General features: G+C 38.4%; 1 protein-coding gene across 7 annotated transcripts in view; it reads right to left on the reverse strand.

Annotated features, from left to right (window-relative positions):
- LOC139757261 (thiamine transporter 1-like) overlaps nt 1–22,039 on the reverse strand; it is a 50,432-nt gene extending 28,393 nt beyond the window's left edge. The window contains exons 1-6 of one of the 7 annotated variants that reach the window (XM_071677579.1): nt 21,928–22,039; nt 19,323–19,431; nt 13,046–13,265; nt 12,807–12,919; nt 3,134–3,267; nt 78–404 (exon numbers count right to left, since the gene is read on the reverse strand). In XM_071677579.1, coding sequence (XP_071533680.1) covers nt 78–404; nt 3,134–3,259 — 453 coding nt within the window. In that variant the 5' untranslated portion in view covers nt 3,260–3,267; nt 12,807–12,919; nt 13,046–13,265; nt 19,323–19,431; nt 21,928–22,039. Of the gene's footprint in view, nt 1–77; nt 405–3,133; nt 3,268–9,115; nt 9,349–12,806; nt 12,920–13,045; nt 13,266–13,550; nt 13,705–19,322; nt 19,432–21,927 lie in introns of those variants that run through there. The other 6 variants (XM_071677578.1, XM_071677581.1, XM_071677582.1 and 3 more) reach the window with 6 other exon arrangements.
- Nucleotides 22,040–22,238: the final 199 nt, after the last annotated feature.

Here is a 22,238-nt window from a genome sequence, read left to right on the forward strand (position 1 = left end):
CCTTACAGTACACAGCCAAGATGTACAGGATACAAGATGGATAAGCAGCAGTGTGAAAATAATTCAAAATGCTTTACCTGTGACAGTACACCAGACAAGAATCTGCCTGTCAGAATGGCTGCACGTGTGTAGCTTGTAACCCTCTGGTAAAATCTTGCAGGGACCTTTGCGTAGATATAGGTATAGTATGCTACCTCTGTAGATGTGGCAATTCCATAGGTAAATTCCACCAACTGCATTGCAGGGACACCCCGAGCCCATAACAAAAGACACCATGTGACGACATAGCCACAACCTTCAAAAACTATGACCGGCTTATACCTCAGTAAGTCGGTCAATAGGAACACTGCGATAAGTAATGATAAGTAAGAGTAAGTCCATACTGGGTACACTTCATAGTACACCTGCAAAAACAAAAATCATCTCAATATAACTGCATTGCATAAAAGATTTATATTCATTAAAAATTCTGGAAATGAAGATTTAACTCAAAACATGATGTTATGGGAAATACAGTTTATAGGGAAAAAATATTTTATATATAAGTATTCTTTAGCCATATATAATCATTAAATAAGTACAAGACTTATTCAGAGGCTCCCTAAAGATCATGCCAAATATAAGAATACCTCGTATTGATATCAACACTTGTGAACTAGTTTCAACCGTGCAAACACTTGATGCATAAGTGCGTCAAAAAGATATAAAAAAATCACTAAAAATCCACTTTTTGGTCTTTAGTTTCCATCTATCTTCCATCTATCAATATCTCTAATGCCTGTCCACTCTGGGAAATCCCTTCAAGGGGGTGACATGGGAAAAGAGTCTCCACTTTTCCCTGTGCTTTCATGCCTTCACATACAACATTCCACACATACTATCATACATTTTCCTAGTAAACTACCTGTCCTTCATTCTTTCCACATGCACAAACTACCTCAAAAATAACCCTTCGATCACTCTCACAATCTACAATTCACTCCCTTTGCATCCCCTGCCAAGCCAAATCTCTCATACACCCCTTCATTTCTTTCTTCACTCCACATGCTCCTCAGATAACTCAATTCCACAGCCTGGATTCTTTACCTCTTGCTTGGTCTAAAGGCACAAATTAGGATATATCATGATAATGTAGTGGAGTACTAGAGGGAAAGAATTAGGGGAAGAATGTGTGGAATGTTATATGACCGAAAGGTATATAGGAACAGGAGTAAGTGGCGACTCTTCCCACAGGGAACAAGCAAGAGATATAGATACACAGATTAGGTTGGAAGCATATGCTAACCTCTCCTGCACATTATTTGGCCATACCACACAAGCGATGATTAACAAACTCACTTTGTAATGCTGATGGTATAAGGTTTATTATTAGGTATCTATAATATCACAATGGCCATTATGTATGAACAAAGCTGGAGAAAAAAATATGTAAGAATAAACATAACATTAAAACATGATGGAATGACCTAAACACAACCCTTAAGTTTTTAATCCAGAATGATGATGTAAACAAAGAACAATTCTTCAAATGATGATGGGATGGGACAACCAAAGAACGCACGCAAGAACTTCGTTATAAAAGATGTGAAACAGTATACTTATAAAGTATGAGTGGTGGATGAATAGAAAAAAAGAAAGAGGCTGAGGTAAATATGGAGAAACTCTCTCTCCATACAGTACAAATAATAACTACAAACTGATAATTATCATAAACATTTATGTTATTGGCAGCAACTCAAGATACTTCGTAATGGTGCTACTGTTCTCAGATTTATCATCTGGCATATATGATATACAGCAATCAAAATAGAATAAATATATAAGTAAAATACCAATGTAATACCAAAAATAGCAAGCCAGGTTGATAACTATACAAAGGAACAACGCACTAATGGTAGCATGCACCTCAACAAACTTGCAGTGATGGTGATGGTTTTAAAAGATCTACTGTTTGGTATATGCGATATGATCATTCATGAAGAAGTGCATGTGGAAAAAGTAAGAAAAAAAGCTACAAATTGAAAAGAATCATGAAACATTCACACGCCAACTGCTGTACAAAACAAAAACTCCGGGAATGTTAATGGTGGTATAAAATTAACTATTTAGTGTATACAATGATATAGAGCAATCACTTACAAACAAAAGCATGTAAAAATGACAACGTAAGACCAAAACAGTCACAAATTGATAACTATTGCAAACACTTGTGTCACTAACAGCTGGTTTTGTGCCTTCTTCACCATGGAATACTGAAGGGCTCACCTACATATGGGCCAAAATATTAATTCTGGAAGGCAATCTATTGGCCTTTTGATAAATCTCTCTCTCTCTCTGCCATTACAATTTTTCATTCATACTCAGACATAACCTGTACTGAGTTCCCTTCCCTAACATCCATCCAAAACTTACCTTACCTCACTTTCCTGCCCCAGGAGTGCCATCCATCTATGGGGCTCCACAACACTCAGGAGGCCAGTCAAGTACATGGGGCAGAACCACATGTAATATAGTGTAATGATGTCTGTGTGAGGAGAGTAAAGGGAAACCGGGCTGTAAGTGTTCCATCACTCGGTAACTTCACTGCGGTAGCTGCATAGTGGGCATAAACAGTATTGGAATGTGTTGGTGTTTGCAGTAATGCAGGGATGGGTGATATCCAGAGAGTAGATGGGAGAATGTGACTCGTGGTCGTCCAGGGAGTATGGTTTCCGATGGAAGTATGTCTGGTGATTGTCGGGTCATTTTGTTATTGAAGCGTTTGCCGGGGGTGACGGATCTATGAATATATAGGCAGATGTAAAGCAGGGATAGGCCTTTTAGTTCTACTCAAGGATTGGTGGTTATTTATAGAGTAGTTTGTGCGGGAGGGATCAAGTGTTGTTGCAAGGAATTTGAGTGCGAAGCGTGTCGAGATGGGACTCTTCTACTGTGAGAATGTTTGTTTCACTGTGTAGGTTTTGCGTGTTTGTGGCTTCTAGACAGCCAGTGGTTGTTCTGATTGCTCACTTGTTATATGTAGTAAGTAAATTTTCTAAAATAAGCTTAATGCCAAAGACTGTCTTTCTGAAACCTTTAAAATCTTAAAAGAAGCCATATTATTGGTGGGCCTACAACAATTCTCATTCAGTACCTGATTTTCAGTAAGGTTCTGCTGTGGTCCCAGCAAGTACTCAGTTAGGAAAGGTTCGGATGGTCTCAGCTCCTTGAAGAAGCCATACAAACAGAGCAGAAGGCAGGTCTTTAGCCACGCATCCATCTTGAAAGCTGAAAGAATACATGTTTTGCATTTAGACACACACACACAAACATATATATATATATATATATATATATATATATATATATATATATATATATATATATACATATATATATATATATATATATATATATATATATATATATATATATATATATATATATATATATCCCCCATCACTTGATCGCCGTTTCCTGCATCAGCAGGAACCGGCTCTTGGAACCGATGAAGGACGCATCAGCTCACATCCATTCTATAGCTATCATACATATATATATATATATATATATATATATATATATATATATATATATATATATATATATATAATTAACAGAAAAATCAGTTGCCCAAGCTGTCTCAGGTAATACACAGTAACATAAAAATGGGGAACAATGCGCTAGAAGACAAGAAAATCCTGTTTCATCAAAAAGACTAATCGCATGACCTGAAGACATGTTATAGAGATCACAGGACTAGTTATCACATGAAACTAATCATAACGCAGTGAAAACTGCCTGTCTCTCAGAGCTAGTAAAATCTGTTCCGTCACTTAGAGCACTAGCAAAATTTTTTATCACACGATCAGTGAAATATGCCTACCAACCATAGGGTCAGCAATATTTGCCAAACCGATCACAGTAACAAAAATAAATCTTCTCTACCAATTACGAAGTCAGATAGATCTCCTCCACTATGTTAATACATAGGAAACATATTCTTAACAGCTATAATAAGATGCAGTACTAAGGAACACCTTGCACACCAATCACAGGACTGGAAAAACATGGCTTCCTAATTTAAGAACTTGAAAAACAGTGCCCAGTCAACATCAATAATATCAATATAGAATCACATGTAAAAATCTAATCGAGCAAAACAAAGAACTGAAGAAAGATGGTCCAACTACCAAAGAACCTGAAAACTTACCTCCGTCAATTAACGGACTTTAATTTTACAAGTCACAGGTCTCCAAGAATCACAAACCCAAAAGATATATTTTCTGTTTATCAAAGAACATGACTAGATATAAGTCGAGATATAAGCCATTCAACATAGCCATTTTCACAAGTCTGATTTAATGAAGGTGATCAGTTAATAAAGAAATTTACTGTATATGAACGTAAAGTTTACGTACAAATTCACAATTAATATAAATCTTTATATCTCCAATGGGGATCAACAAAATGGGAATGCTCGCCAATTCTAATAAAAATAAAACATTCAACTTATCACACTATTTTGAAATAAAAAAGAGGGTGCATAGATGTGTAATTCAGCTCCATGTTTGACCTGAACTATGATTTATTTGAAGAAAGTATCTAGTCTTGCTTGATAAAACAATCTAACAAAACTGTTGGCCAGGTGCTTCAGGTGAGAGGCGCAGGCAAACGCATTATAGAACCAAAACATCCATTGGCGTGTTTTCATGTTACTGAGCGTCAAAAAAGCTCAACCTAAATAACACCTCTGGCGATAAGGACATGAAACGAGCAAATCACATTACATTCTAAGCGCTGACTGATAGCACAGACCTATTAAGAACACATAACATAGTCTAATAGCCTAATGTCGAAACTAATCTAAAATTAGGCTTGTTCAACACGTTCTACACGAACAACAAACAAGTGGTGATTAGGCGAGAGGATTTTGGCGTGCAGAAAAGTCTTTGACGTAGACTTTGTTACTTACTGATTAACTTTAAGTGGTGATGCATTTACAAGAATGTTACAATCCTATTTTACTGTTTGATTTAACTAATTCTTTAACATACTGCATCAACATTTGTATGTTGAACAGATCCGAGTACAGACGAACACAAACTTCAACAGAGAAGGTCCACCCCTATATTCATATTTGAATTGTAATATGGCATAAAACATAGATTAACACGATATATAAACAATAACCTCTTTGGAATATACAACAAAACCTCTCCGTAACAAGTCTAACAGTCGACAATCATGAAAACTATCATTCACCCACTTCTAAAATCACAAGATCGTTACATAATTTCCTGCACTAATACACTTTACGAAGTCCTAACTACGGGATCTGATGATTCATATGTGGTCTAACTTATTATAAACATATATTCTGCAATATAACGCATTCGGCCATCTGATCACCAAAACCTGTGGCCAGCAACTAGACCATTTCGGACAAGCAGACTAATTTCGCGTGCAGGAGGGACAATAGCCCTAGATAAATCCAGTGCTGCTTCACGACAGCCGAAACCTAATCTTCTCGTGGTAGAAGTCCCCGGGCCCTGGGCACAATAACCCCAAAACACTAGGCCAAATGCTTCTCCTACTTCATTAGAGTTCACTCTAATCATCTCATGTACCTCCGTACACTTAACAATCACATAGCATTACAAATTATAAGATTCCTTTCATGCACTGAGTTAAATCGTATCTGTACGAGTCATCGCGTGAATCTAATTCAAACCTCAATATACCAGGGTCCTGCCAGCCACTGTATCTGGCGTGGTACTTCTCGGCCACGACTGTACTGAACAGTGGTTCACCTCAAAGCAAGTATATTTTCCTTGGTTTAACGCCAACTCTTCACAGCAAGACCCGAAAACAGGCCAAGCAGACTTCTGAGAGAGCAAGTAAATCAAATTGGTAAACAAACGCTGAATCCATAGTTTTTGTTTTTGCCTGGCCTTTTGCATTTACATTCTTCAGATGATTTCATGTCCCTGTGTACACTTAACCAACTCCTACTGTGCCACCTGGATTCTCTCCTGACCTCACAGATTGTTCTGTGTTTGCTTCATGACCTAGAAATTACTGAAGCCATCATGAATCCTTTTATTTTGTCTTCTGAGTGTGCGTGTGCGTCTGTTCGTCGGTACCTAATTACACAATACTGGGAAGAAGTTCTACATCCGTGAGATTTAATCTCTTAACAGCTCTTTCCTAGGACAAATATTTCAGTTTCTGTGTAGTCTGCTTTAAGCCCAATTAATTAGATTCCACTGATTTGTTTCTGTTACTGGAGAGATGTGATTCTCATCTTTAAAACAAAATTGAAGGTTCTTGTGAAGACCTTCTGCTGCTCTTTCTTTGGTATTTTCAAAATATGGAGAATATCTACAAAACACCAACACTGGTGTTAATAAGAAACCAAAGCCTGCAACTGCCGATCTGTTACAGTGAAGGCACAGTTTACACTTCAGGGGTCCCTCATCTCACAACTTTTTAAGCTTTTGTATGCTGTCTACATACACAATGTTCTCCTTTCGAGTAGGAAGTTTTACTTTCATGAGGCACTCTCTTATTCTCACACACCTATCAGGCAAAGTTTTAATAATCACTGGATGCTAGCAACATGTGCGTTCTCTTTTGTTAGCTTGCTCGACACGTCCACTAACTTGTTGCCAGAGAAGTGCTCCCTCACAACCACTCCAATTCTTGTTCACTTTCTTGGTAAGCCCACTCGTTCAGAAGTGCCTCTTCTATTCGTGGAACCTGTGTTAGCATGAGCACAGGCACAGAACAGTCTGTGTGGTTCCCAAGTCCTTACATTGCTCTCCTTCATTTTACTATCTTGTCTCCATATATAATGATTACGGAAGTAGAGTACCTTTCCTATCCTCCAACAGATAACCTTATAATCAAGGATTCTGTTGTAAAGGCTTTCAAGTGTTACGTTATAAACGCTTTCCCATGTACTATGGGTAGTGCAAAAGCCTTGTATTCTTTCTTGGTTTCTGAGTTTGCCAGACACACACCCAGCCCATTCTGGTAACGCTTAAGAGATACGAATCTTCTTTGCTTTGTAGATTGTAACTAGAAATTCAGTTTCTAGCTTGTAACATCATTTGTCACTTCTTCTTACAAGTAATAATAATAATAATAATAATAATAATAAATATAAGCCGTTAAGATACGTTAAGATAATCCATGTTAACAAATGTGGATACAAACACTTGGAATTAGCTCATGAGACGCGAGGGAAAAGCTTCAGGACCGTGCTAGAGTTCATTCGGAGGGAGAGCTTTCTCCTCAGAAGCACTTCTTTAAATGACTTAAATTTCCCGTTCATCTCCTTTCCTCTCTGTGTTTGTCTCTCATACTCGTGAACTCCTACAGTCATGGTGAATGTCTGTCATTTCTGTCACTCGTATGCTATTCCCGCTTGTCAAGAATCTCTCTGAGTCTAGAGCAACAAACCCAGTCGACAGCAATTACGGGATGTGTAAAATATCCACTAATTACAACCAATTTTCTGTGTCTTCTCTGAACCCATGAACTTTATTGCAGCATTTGGACCGTTTCTCTTCATCATATCTTAAAATATTTGCTGCTTAACAATATAATTCGTTAACAACTAAACCTCCACACTGGCCATTGAAGTTAACATTTTAGGTTAAATCAATATCTAAGCCTCAGTATCGTTTAGTTTGTGCGATTGTCAGCAAGGAAATATCAAAGCCAACATCTAAGTAAACATGCAGCACGAATCGTGTCTGGCATCAGTAAGTTAATTTCACTAATTTCCAGTGGCACTGTGCACTAGAAACAAGCCATATGTCCGCTTCATGTACATCCTTCTGTATCAGGAAAGTTTATCATTTGCCTTATCTTGCAAGTCTATCTGATACAAACTGATAAATTCGAACAACTTTGTTAATCTGTCAAATTCAATGGAGATTGTCGAAGCCTGTTGACCTTAACCTTTAACTGTGAGAAGTAGGGTTATCTTTTCAAGGGCACAGAATTGAATCCGGTTAACCGCATTGAATCACAAGTCGTAACAATAATTTAAATACAAGTTAGGGCATTCTCGCGCAAAGCTCAAGAGTTGGGCTATACAAGTCTGAGCAATTCTGGCTGTCAAGGAGCAATGGTCCTGCTTATCAATTGCAAGGCACGATTTGTTAGTTCCCATCATATACAACTTCCAGATCAAGCCTGAAAGAACCGTTTCGTCTAGGGTCAGAGGAACACCGTGACATCTTTGTGACTTGAAATAATGATACAAAACAATATGCTTTACTACTTAATATCAGCACATAGAAACAGCAGAAGCTCCGTCATCAACCCATTTAGTATATGAAGCCTTCGGACCGCATATTCATCGTGCAGTCACTTTTTTATATCATTATTTATAATCTACAAATATGGTTATAAATCGAACTACGAAACGATAATGAAATTTATAAAACATGTTTAAACAAGTTACAAGTACTATGGAAAAGTCACTGAATCTCCTTGATTAAATTTCCTTTCATCTTTCCTTCTTCCTATAATCATTATACATTTAAAGTGTCATACAAACATCTACGGAGCCCTGATTAGTTTAGACATATTCTTTCTTATACCTTTCCCTTCATCCCAGATGGCCTTGGTTTTGGCGTATGTTTTTGCCGTACTAGGTTGGTCACTTGGAAATTATGTACTCGTCGATAACACCGATTTCTCTGCCAACCATACATTCACTTACAAGTTATGGTGATCCTTTGAGTAAGAATAAGTATACTGATATCAATAAAATGATCGTTTGTGTTTCTTTAATACTGAGACTATCACAGTGCCATTCTTTAAATCGTTGTCAGTAAAAATTGTTTTCCCTTCACCCGTTCTGCTCAATTCATTGCGTAGTGCATCGGAAGGATGCAACTTATATGGTCCCGTGTCCTCTATAGTATTACGGTTCCATAATCATCCAAAATTGTTTGATCTTGCAGTTCACATTCTAGCTAACTTATCGACAATATTTTAAATGAAAGCTTGAAAATTCAGTTTTTCTCAGTTCAATACGACCATTTCTTTTTCTTTTTTCTTTTTATAACTAATTCATTTTATCCAACATGATGAAATACAGTATTCATAAGCTTACCATGAAAGTATCCAGTTTCATCGAACACCGACATCATACGACTTGGAAATAATATATATAATTCAATATCTTGGAACTCTAATCCCTTGTTTATCGTAACCCCGGCTGCATGCCTTATCCCTTCCGTCCGTCCAGACACCCTCTGAAACTAACGCCGTTGCAGCGATTTCCTCCCGGCTATCGTCATGCGTGCAGCAGCTCAATAATCTGCTTGTCTGGCCACGCCACCCGATGTGGCTAGCCTCTCACATAGGAGGACGGTGGGAAGGGTGGCCAGGAGTCGTTGACACACACGCTATCATCAGCTGACACCTACAGTGCTTGCCTATCAACAATTCAACGCCCTTTTTTTTTTTTTATCTGTATTGTACTGATGCCATCAACCGGCACACATCTAAGCGATAAGATAAAGGGAAACGTGATGAAAAATTATGAATTCATAGTGTCCACAGGAAATGGTTCATCAAAATTAGAAGATCCTCGATAATAAAAGGACATTACATGAAATTAGGTAACTCAAGAAGAACGAACGGAAGCATTTTTAAAGCAAGTGAGTGGCTGACAGTAACACAATGATGATGTATGTGCAACATAATCAGGTTGGGAGATACGGCCCTATGAAAAGTCCGAAGCTGACTAACTTAGTCCTAATAATTAATAGATCAAAAGTGCTTCCGCAGGAGCATTTACCGACGACGTAAGAAACGTTGGAGATAATGGAAAGCTGAAGACATTACTGTGCATAGAAGTGTCCGAAGAGAACAAGCAGCACTGGGATTTAAGCCGGCTATATATGTATTATGAATTTGTACCTTTTACACTTGTACTAAAAATACCAAAGGTTGCATGTTACTTCAGCTCTTTAACAAAGCAGAGAATATATTCCATTTCTCGTCAGTCAAATATAACGGTGGAGCCCTATATACATATATATGCACTGCATTTTGCACATAAAACATCCAGTAACTGTTCAGAACATCACACACTGCATGAAGAGGCTTGTTGCTGATAAGCTATGAGTACTTTTCATGACATACTTCACTTAAGATGGCGCATACACTGATTAAAGTCCACACTAAATTTAGCAACGTCGAGACAGCCTGGGTCCACAGGCATCGCTCTGCCCAGACATTGTGAAGGGTTCGGTCATATGCAATGACTTGCCAAACAGAGATCACAGTAAAACTAACGGTATGTGTGTTGGCAAAAAGGGCATTTGTGCATCAATCTTACTCAAATACTTTCTCATAAAGTCCGCCGTAACCATCAAAACGGGTATCATAACATCAGAAGACGCTGTCAACAAATGTTAACTTAACGCCAGTACTGAGAGTTACTGTTCCCGCTGACGTCCCTCCCGACCCTCGACCCTTGCGCCTGCGTGGTCCTCATGCACCCTAGCCATCCCATTAAAATAGCAATACAACACATGAAGTAAACCAGACACAGTTGTGCAGAAGTTTGCAAGCTGATATTAGCACACCATCAGTTGGTTTAGGAGTTTGGCGCCACAAACGTGGAAGGAGGCGTGGAACCGCGAACGTAAATCACATGCACATGGGCGTGTCGTTCATTCATCAAACATCTCCCGGTTTCATGACTTGAACGTCGTTTACGTAATGAAGTAAAATTAATCATCGAAACCCCCAAATAGGTTAGTCTAAGACCAAGAGGCAAAGGTATTTAATTTTCCCATCATGAGTGTCTACAGAGGAGCGAATAATCAGATTTGAATAAACAACAAAGCTTCCGTGAGTCACTCCACGATTACTGCGAACGTGGTTATCAACCCATACACATATACACGAGAGTAGAACCCCCGTACTGTACAACTACATTAAGCAATACGTAAATATAAAAGTATCGATGCATAGTATGTGAAACATTATGACAAGGTCCAACGGACACTGAGAACTTTGCGTCTGACCTGCTACACATTGGTAGCCCTATATCCATGTATGCTGAACAACATATCTCACCAATATAACTCCCCACTCCCTCTCCTGGTAACCATATATTGGTACTACCACATCGAATACCGTATACTTATCATTCACAAGACATAATCAACCTGTCATCTGGGGTGGTGCACGTGGCCGGCCGAACCGACACACTTGTTTCGTCATGCCGCTGCTGTGTTCTGGAGAACACTAAGCTGCCGGGTACTACCACAAACGCTGAGCCCTCATTATCCAGGGATACAGTCGCTCCGTGTGAAGTCTGTGAGGTTTCCATTGTGACTGCCATGAATATGACATTAGTGGCCGACATGAGTATGGTAGCTGAAGTATCATAGTTTGGCGTGTTTCATAAGTCGAGTAATGAAACTAAAAACCTTATCTACGGTTTGGCAACGTCCGCAGTGTGATTCAAACAGACGGGCCAACTACAGCAAGGCACACCATCCCTCCCACAAGGAAGGCATCGGACCCATCGTGCACCCATACTTATTTAACCAAGTGTACATACGGTATGTACATACATACAGACATCAATAACAGTTACTCTATATGAGAACACATGCCACATGAAAATCTGCGCATACGCCCCCGTGATTAAGCATCTTAGTGTTGTAAATAAGGTTTCGTATTAATTCTATTCATGGACAGAAAACAGGATCGGATTACGATGTGAAGGTTATAAGCAAACCAAGATTCTGGGGGTCAATCAACATTACAAAAATGGCCTAGTAAACTGGGTTTGTTGTACGAGACACTAAACCACCTCCGGTTCCATTAAACATTAAAAGTTTTCAATAGAATTCCGTATTTTCACAAACAAATGCCATGGTGGGAAAAACGTCATTACTAGCACAAAGATAAACAATCAAAAATTAAACACTGTATTCAAGATAATCAAAAAATTAAACACTGCATTCGAGATTTTAATTGAACAAACCCGTCTATGCTGCAACTCAACTGATGATTACATATCACGCTCATGCACACAGCACCACAAGGTGGTGTTTCCTCATGAGGAATAACTTGCAACACCTCCTGTCTTACTTCATTTTGTTATTCATAAAGCTGTATACCTCAACAATGGGCACCCGTCCTTATCAGAGTACATTCATCTCACACGTAGTCGAACCTTAAAACAGCACATGCAACATTCATCAGGATACATCTGCTTGACTACATCAGGCCCAACCTTAACACAATACGTACAGCCTTACTTCATAATCTGAATGTCAGCTAAGCCCAGCATAATGTCCAGCCTCACCACACATTATCTAACGTCGCTCACCGTCAGCACAGAAGGGCAAACCTCGCCACATATTCTTCAGTTTTGCCCAACTTCAACACCATATGTTAAGTCTTACCACATTCTCCAGTTTTGCCCAACCTCACCATATATTCTCCCGATCACACATAACCCAACTTCCCCTAAGCTCAACACAAAAAGTCCAACCACACTACGTTAGATCAAGCCACAACTAAAGTTACACCTCACTAAAACACGCACACCTTACCAGACTGCGTCAAACCTCAGTAACAGTCCAGTCCAACTATAACACATCCAATTCACAAGAAATCAACCTTCGCATAGCTCCAACATAGCCGTAAAACCTCTGATTGCAGCACTTCCAACATCATCAGAGGAAGTCCAAACCAACCATAACACGTCCACCTCAACATATCCAGTCCAATCACAGTAATTCAACAGTTCAGCAAACAACTTCGAACCTTACCAAGGTACGTCTGATCTTTGCTGAAAGGAGTCGAACCTCGTCACAGTTCGTTGAACCTCACCATAAGACGCTGAGCCTCACTACAACGTTGTACCTCACCAGAACACTGAAACCTGCAACAGTTGAATTTCATATAAAAAGCTATTTCATATGCAAAATGAATTAGCTTGGTTACTTTTTATCTTACGCCAGATTAAAATCGTTGCTGCCTTTCACTTTAGCCTTATACAAACTCTTACCTTATCAGTTGGATAACCAATCCTCTTGTGTAAGCAGTTTGTTCTATTCATATTTCATACTATGTATCCATGTCAACCAAATGGTTAATGGTTTATCCTAAGTAAAACAGGACTGCACTTTAGTCAGCAGCTAATTTGTAGTCTATTGAAGTTAAACAATTCTGATTTTCATTTGCAAAATTCATCTATCCTCAGTTTGTTCAGATCACATTCCTCACATCTGAAAAAGGATGAATTAAGCTTCAGTTGAAATTTAACAACCAAACTGTATATTACACCAAAAATGTCCCAGGTTATAGTTTTTCATTCATCATTGCTTAATTACGCCCTACTCTTAACTTCATGATTTCATTACCATAAAGAAACAAGCTTACTCTGCAGTTACAATTTACCCATATCTCAAACTATTACATGCTACGATATATCGTTTGGCACTAAGATGTAACTTCTTTGTAGAAATTCATGCTTATTTGAGAATTGAAACCTTTGCCAGAAAAGCTTATACCTGAACAGGGTTCCTTGTCATTAGTATATTTATCCTACAAAATTTCAGTCTGAAGTCACCACTAATAAATGTACAAGATTTCGAGGCTACCACTTAGCGATTCGTCCCTCAGCGGAGGATGACACAACCTAACTTGAGCACGTACAAAGTCACGACTGGCATTATTCCACGAGCCGGGCGGCACCCTCACTGCTCAGCCCTAACATCAGCCTGCTCCATGTTGACTCCGCCCAGACGAATCACACACGCATCTTCAGTTTCGGCAAGGAGAATCCTCATGACTGATTTTCCATCACCCACAAGTCATGAACTACATATTATCTGTCATCATAAACCTTCTGAGCATGACGGTACGACTTCTGAACGCAGTGCTACGATCTGTGCTCAAAGATCTTACTATTGTGTTCTAGAAATATACATGACAACTTTTTGATGCTCTAGAATCGGTTGCAAGAGGAGAGACTCCGAGAATGAAAACTAAATTCTGGAGTCCTTTTCTGTGAAATATTCTTTTGAAATACCCTACTTATGGCAATGCTTAACATGTTCTAACCTAAACAGCAATATATACCTTCTACCATATCCAACCGATATATGTAAGCTTCCTGTTCCATACTTTTCACACTGTGGTATAGGTTCTAAACATCTACTCACAAAAAGGATGACCCAAAAATAGCCCATTATTACAACAAAGAGAGTATGTTGCACAACCATTCCGGGATGCCCACAGCAGCCAAACACCAAGTGGGGACGCCAGACAAGCAATCTCTAAACCTCCACCACGCCACCCCATCACATTGCCCAAACCGCCCATGTGGGATGATTCTTCTTTAAATGCCTCTCTCATGTGTTTGTGCTGAAAAAAAAATCGCTCGTAAAGGATACGCCTACGATAAGAAGAAAGTGCCTATTATTCTTAAGAAATTTCATGACATTATACTCAAAAATCATTGCTTAAAACCACAATGTATACCTCTGCTTACAAATGTATACTGGTTTTTCATATGTTCGTCCTTCAAAAATGGAGTTTACTGTCGTAAAAAAAATATAATGCTTTTAACAATAAAACAAAAACTCCCGGGACTGAACTTCTAATGAAAGTGAACCGCTTTAAGAAAATGAGGCACAAAAATAATGCTAAGTTCGTTGGATTTCATTTTCAGTTTCTATGATTAGTATGCCATATTTTCAACGTAATTTTGGATATCTATGCATTTATTAATCTTCGCAGTATTTATTAGTATAAGTGGACAGTGTTACTACAGAACTGCCTTCCTATGTTAAACTAGGGTTGTAACCGTTAGCGTATGCATCGATATACTTTCAGATAAAGTGTAAAAATTCAAGGAAAAGACAGAGTAAATCGTTTGAAGTACTAGACTGCTATGTCACTGGAATGTGACAGGCTATTCTACATTTAGGTATGGGATAACGAGGAGGGATGTGCCCACAGGAGTAGGGATGGGAGTTTGGGTCATATGGGAGTTGGAAATGTTACCAAATGCTGTCAAAACTGCTTTGCGAATAAACTAGCTATTAGTTAACCAACTTCATTTCACGAATTGTTAATGTTTTCCACATAATACGAATTTGTAGGTATAATATTGGTCTCGACTTAAAATCGACTCCTTATCATGTACGTATCTCGTAAACATTGCTCTTACGTCAGTTTGAAAAACAAAAATTAGATTTCTTCTTACTGATAATAAGATTATGCAATATTATGAGGAAATGATCTTTATGCAATTCTGTGCAAACGAACAAACATTGCCATGTAGCAATTGAGCCGATATTCTATTCTTCCCTGGCGGCATTTTATCATCAGATTTACTTACTGATTTTTCTAATAAAACAAAAGGTTTCTTTTTTTTAACACATCTGAGATTCATCCAAATGCCAATGCTGATGAACAATAAATTTCAATTTCATTAAGTCCACGGGGAGTTGTCATAGAGGTTCTCACCCGTAGCCACCTCGAAATGCAGTGTCAGTTTTAAAGTCAAATCAATCAACCTTACCTAACCTCCACCGTGGGGTTTCACCTTCCGGCCTCCTGATCCTAGTCTGTCTTTAACGAAAATTACAATCAGTCGATAAATCTAGAAATAAAGTGACGTGAGGCCAGCAAACAATACTTTGTCATTTGACAGCGGTGCCGATATATACGCAAAACTACTTTGTTTATTTATTCAAATAAAATATATCTAAGGAGTTTCAACCATTTGTAGAAAATCAATGCCATATTGTTCCTTACTAGAAAGACAAACACAAAGATATGAAGAAAATGTTTTACTGTTCATTAACTGTGATTTAAATTATCTTAATTTATGCAAATGTTTAGGTGATTGTCTTTTGTAATCTTCTGTAGATAGTTTTATGACATCAATGTGGCAGTCATACACACTGTCGTGCACAGAAGATTTCACTGATCAAGTGTATAAAGAGGCCCGCTAGCACAATAACCACAATTGCCGCATATTACTCGCACCATGAGCCCCAGCTATCTCTGTCACTCACTATTTCTCGCACATTGTCCGGCAAATTTCTGCTCTACCTGTATTACAACAAATGGAGTGATATCTAATCAAGAGCACAGGTCTCACGTGCCCCACTGAACGTTGGCAAGCAAGCATTCTGAGGGGCCGAAGACCCACCACTGCAGGCAGCGTCGTGACAGGCTACGCATAACGTAGCCTAATAATTTTCGATGTGTGACTTTGCGAAACAGAATAGGGAATTCCTCACTGAGTTTAGTCCCCATTCAAAATTTATCATCTTGAAGTTATGACAAGCCGTCAGGCAACACCATTGATAAGAAAAGGCTGAACACGCCCCTCGACCGTCTACCAATAATCTTCACTCAAACAACTCTCATTTCATATGCCATCACTTTCAAACTTCATATTCACAACTCATCCTCACGTATCTTACCCTCACATTACTTCTTATACAAAAGTCGTCAAAAAGTTACCAGGCAAATTACGTCTTAGACGTCTGAGTGTGTGAACGGAGCAGGAAAACGTCTATAATCAGCTGCCTCCACTGGGCTGCCATTTGCTTTGCAACCAAGGGACATTTATTTTTATCATGGCAGTGAATCATAGCATGGTCGCCGGAGTGTTCCCCATATCTTTAAATATACATTTATAATATAATATAATATAAAGCCTTACCCATAGAGTAGCCTTAAAATGTTAATAGTGACAACAGACTTTGCGTCATACGAACTTTAGTTTTCGTACAGGTAGATGAATAATCTGAAACAGTTGTATGGTCATAGGCACATGCTGATGTGTACGTGGTCCTAGAATTATGTATAACGCCGAAGCATAAGATTTTTCGGTTGGTGTATATAATAATGCTGGCGTTGAAAGCAGATGATGGGCCCACGCCGAGAAAATTACGTAATGCAAATTCGGCCTTGTTTAACAGTATGCTAAATCCAAGTAGATATGGACATAGGAAAAACACTCGGAATGTATCAAACGAGACGATGCTAATGAACCAATCTACGAAATCATGCCCTACTTACGCTCTGCGAGGACCAGATATATAATGTCAGTAATAACCTAACGACCGTACTATTCTCAGTGTTTGGTATTGCTAAGTCACTGTTTACGCTGGCTGGGAAAAGTATTTTTTTCTTCCGCAACAACTTTTCTTTAATCTTTGGAATCGATGAAAACCCGATAAAATTCATATATAATTATGGGAACGTATGATACCAACTTTAACCACCTGAGCACGACGGTATGAACTCTTCAACGATGCAAGGTATATCCAATGACATTGTTATACCCAAGGGTTGAACCATCATGCCCAACGGGTGTCTTTTTTCCCCTCTCTCTTCTACCAACGGTGCCTAATGTGGCGACAGAATCCTTGAGTTAAGTGGCTAAGCTGAGTGGATGGCTGGCTCCACAATACCTCGATCCTGACCCTCCTTGATAACACAATTTGTTCAAATCATTGTTGGGGGATAAAATGGAAGGAAGCCCTTGCCTCACACTTAGTCATTCTTTAGTCTGACATTTTGAACTCGGTGTTTTGTAGCATTAACAACAGGAGGCTGTATTCCCAAAGGACTATAATGAAAAACTTAAAAACACTTAAGGTAGCCGCAAGAAAACGTTAGGAATACTGCAGAGGACAGTGTTGCTGTTGTCTAGACTGAAAAACATAATGATGGAGTCAGAGTGAGGAACTTTTCATGTCCACACTTTCCTACAGAATTTACGTGGCAGCATACTCTACATACTGCAGTGTCCCCTCTCCCTCCTATCTCTCTCTCTCGGCTGTGACAGAGTGGGTGGGTGGATATGGAGGTGCTTTCTACTTCATCATTCTGTTTATGCCACAAGTAAGATTATGATAGAACACAACTACTGATCTCCAGTTACCATCACCTTTCATTGAACCTGTGAAGTTTCACATATTATCAGAGAAAGGATTAGCCCTAATCGATAATGTTATTCTTATCTATGATAAAACTTCTGTAACGTGTCTTATCTTTTGTTTTAATGTCGGCTTAACGAGTGGTGGCCTGAGATTGACCCAGAGGAGATTTTATAATTGCAAGAACATATACGCTCTCGTCCTGAAGATTCGATATAAACGTTACTTGTGATATTTCAATCCTGTGTTGCTTTTCCAAATACAAGATGAATTGGAATAAGTTGCCATGCCGATGCAGCGAAAACGAAGCCACTCTTTTATAACACAGCAGGGCTGGCGCCTGAGAAACATACCACGTACAAATTCAGCCCAGACGAGCGGCATCCGAAGCTCTAGCAGCCTCGCCACTTCACAGGGTTTCTTGTAACCAGGTTGAAGCAAAACAAAGGACATTTTACATTTCATCACACTGTTTTGCAATGATCATCTACATTCCATACTTGTTCACCTTGATCTGCTTTGATCATCTCATTATGATACCACTTGTCCCTACCCTAAACAAATCTAATAGAGTTTCTCTTTCAGTATCGGCACGCAAAACAAAATATCTGTGATTAACACTCGAAGATCTTCGGAATATCTATACCCTCACCCTACTGTTTCACCGTTCTTGGAATACGGTCATCACATTTTTATCTGGAATTCATTTACTCGATTATCTACACTGAAAAGGACGATAAACATGTAGGCTTATACAAGCCTACATAGAGGCATTCATCAACTCGCTGAAGAAACTGATCACAAATATGTATTTCAAGTCAAATGGGTATGAATCAACAGTTCAGCAAAATCTGTGAAAATGCAACGAATAAAAAGAATAAGGTTCGGAGCATCACTACTTGTAGCACATTGTTTAGTTTATATGTGTCGCTAAGTATGTCAAACCTCTAAAACTGAGAGCTATACTGAAACGTCTATAGGTGTAAACTGTAAAATATGCAGCAAAAGGTTGTTAATGAAAACATCTTCACCACTCCCATTGAAAATCAACAAACATTACATCCAGCTTAAAACTTAGATTGTATTACGTTTATACACAATTGCTTCTGAGATTAATAATGGCTTTTCGTTATGCACAACAGTGCTAAAAAGCTGGTCAAGAATATAAATTTCCTTCCATCAATATGCATATACACTGATATTTGACGGTACATGCAATATGTTAGAAGACAGGAAATATACTTGCTACTTTTAGCTAAGGTCAACTTTTATCCTCCTTGATAACAATATGAACTGCTGGAATATCTAAAATCATAATTCTCTTTAGGCAAATACTCTCTTTATCGCTGGGGGTCTGAGAGAACTCCATAGGCTTACCTCTTCTTTTATCGCTGGGAGTCAAGTCTTAATCACTTTGATAAGATTGAGGGGTCCTCGTCCTAGTCTGTCTTTTCTACCGTTTGTAGGATCAGAATTATCCACAACTCTGAAAGAAATGTACCTTATATAACAATGATAATTTGATGATATCAATGTATAATGAGAATAATAATGGTGGGTAAGGTGGTGGCATAGCTCATTGGGCCTCCATCACCATTGGAGAGAGAGAGAGAGAGAGAGGAAAAACGGGAAGAACATAGCAAGATATCATTATCTTTATATCACCATACTAAAAATATATTGAATCTTCCTTCTCTAATATCTGTGGTCTAGTATTCCTACTGATACCTTCAGTAACTTGTGAACTAATAACGAACCATTGTCAATCAAATTACGAACAAATATCATGTCTAACTTAACCTTTCATGGGTAATGATGACTGGCATAAATATCTATCAAATTATTCTTTTCTGAATATTTCTATGTGGCAAAGCACGTGAATTTGTCCCCCTGACTTTGTATGTTGATGCATGGACGTCGTTCACTGGATGGTTTCTGTGGACGAGGGCCTGGTCATCTGTGCTGTTTGATAAAGCGGATCTATCCTCTGTTAGTGTTATGCAACAAGGCTGACCTGGTAATAATTTGGAAAAAATAACTGTATCGTTGTTTAACGAAACCCAGGGATCTTCCCAGTGTCCCCCCCCCCCAGTCGCAGCTTCACAGACATGGGCCCATGCCGTATACGCATTCCTTTGCATAAAGTTATTGTACTTCAGAGGACTGTTTTCACACATTCTAACCAGTCTATCATTCCGTCCACGGATTATATGATGGCCTGGGTCTAAGCCTTTCAGTAATTTACACGTGTATCTTAAATTAAGCGTTTCCCGTGTTGCTCTAGTATGAACACTTTCGTAAAATCTTTTTCAGTGGTTCAAATACCGTATTGATCTGATGCGGATGGCAGTCTCCCTGCATTCTTTACGTCACCCAGGTATTCAGGTGGTACACGAAATCGATGATGGCAGCAGCTTTCTCAAGTCATTACCACTACGTATATCTTTTTCCATATGTCTCCCACTGGCCTACTTTCTCATGTTCTCTTGCTTCATTTCTCCGTGTCATATACTCAGACGATTCCTCTCTGGTTTTGTATTTTATAATACTTATTTGTGCTTTACGGGGAGTTCTACACTCATGAAGTCCCATCTCTTGAAATCTATCCTACAGCTTCTGAAATCTGTGTATGCTGTCCAAGTTTCCAGTTTCCTGACTCAGATCATTTCCTTCATCCACTACTCATTAACTATACATAAGTTCTCCAAATCTTGTCAAACAGGTCTCTGGCTTATGGCATCTGGATGTTCTACCCTCGCATTTTTCGAAGAACTTCTTGGTTTTTTTTTTAATCACATTGGTTTAAAAATATAAAGTTTAAGTTCAGGTCACTCCTTACTCTTTCGTGCATAATGGAAAAATTTAAGGCCTCTAACTAACTTTTCCCCTGTAACTGAACTCTCTTTTCCGGTACCAACTTTGATGTTCTCCTCTGGACCCTTTCTATTAGTTCTTGATTCCTTAAGCACGATGACCAAACTTGAAAAAAGTACTCCAATCTTAGGCTTATTTAGAAGGTAAGCAACGTATTGAATACTTCCTCATCTGGCGGCCAGTTTGTCCCCTTTACAATTTTCCTAGAAGCTGGAATGTATGTAATTACCTACTGCTACTGACGTAATTACCTTTTGTATGCTGACGTTATATTCTCATAATTCAGGGTATTCATTCATCCACTACTTTTATACGATAAAAGTACTTAACATTTTTCTAATATGTTTCTTGTTTACTTTCATGTTATAATCTCTGGTTGTTTAACCCGTCCATACTTCGAAGAACTGGTCACTGTTGACATCAAAATGGCTTAAGAAAGAAAAGTTTGTAATCAGGTCATCCCTTACTCAACACTTCCATGACTGACAATGCATCCCTATTCCTATCACCATTAAATCATTCGCATAATATCGTTGGCTAATTAGATGTGATTCTAGTCCAACATATCTATCCAGATAGACAGACAGCGAAAAGACAGATAAAATAAATAATTTCATTTACATTGCAAATTACAAACAATTCTCCGCTAACATTAAAGATATCTAAAGAACATAAATGCAATCTACATAATCACCAATTCACACATCCATTTAAAAGACTAAGATTCATGATACTCCTTGTCGAGGATTAAAGTAAATTTGAGGGCATATCTGTCCATAAAGGAGAAAATATTGCTTACATTCTAAGCATAACCGACCTTGTTTTGGCGGGAGAACAAACGAGATACCATTACATAAGAATTCTGTTGCATATGTACAAAATCTTATCAATCTATTTTTCTTTATACACAAAAGAGACTTTTTAACTCTGCATGTCATATGCATCTATAAAGTACAGCAAAATATTACATCAAAATGTTAACCTCTATCAGCCGGAATTGCATCATCGCTGGACACTATATCCACTACAGTTGTCCTCAAATAATACATACAGTCAGCAACAAATGATTTATCACCTTCGTCCTTTCGTTCATTATTTAGATTTTTACCTGTGATCGGTGAGGGCCAACGAATATTAAGAGTTAAAAGTTCCACTTCATAAAACACTTTCCACTCATTGTAAGCTAGTTGCTTCGCTGGTAGAATGTCGTCTGCCGGTAACTGTTACTTGCAGCTTGCAAAAATAGTCATGAAATTAAGATAGTATCTTTTGAAGGTCTAAACGATAAACGATATTATAGATTTTAGCTAGTAAACTTTATTTCATTCTGAAAATTTAACTTTTAGTTGAGTTGTTTGATATTGGTAAATATATATTAACAAATACATGATATGGAAATAACTGATTTCCCTTGCTGCG

This window comes from Panulirus ornatus, chromosome 25 (genome assembly GCF_036320965.1).
Source record: "Panulirus ornatus isolate Po-2019 chromosome 25, ASM3632096v1, whole genome shotgun sequence".
Classification (NCBI taxonomy): Eukaryota; Metazoa; Arthropoda; class Malacostraca; order Decapoda; family Palinuridae; genus Panulirus; species Panulirus ornatus.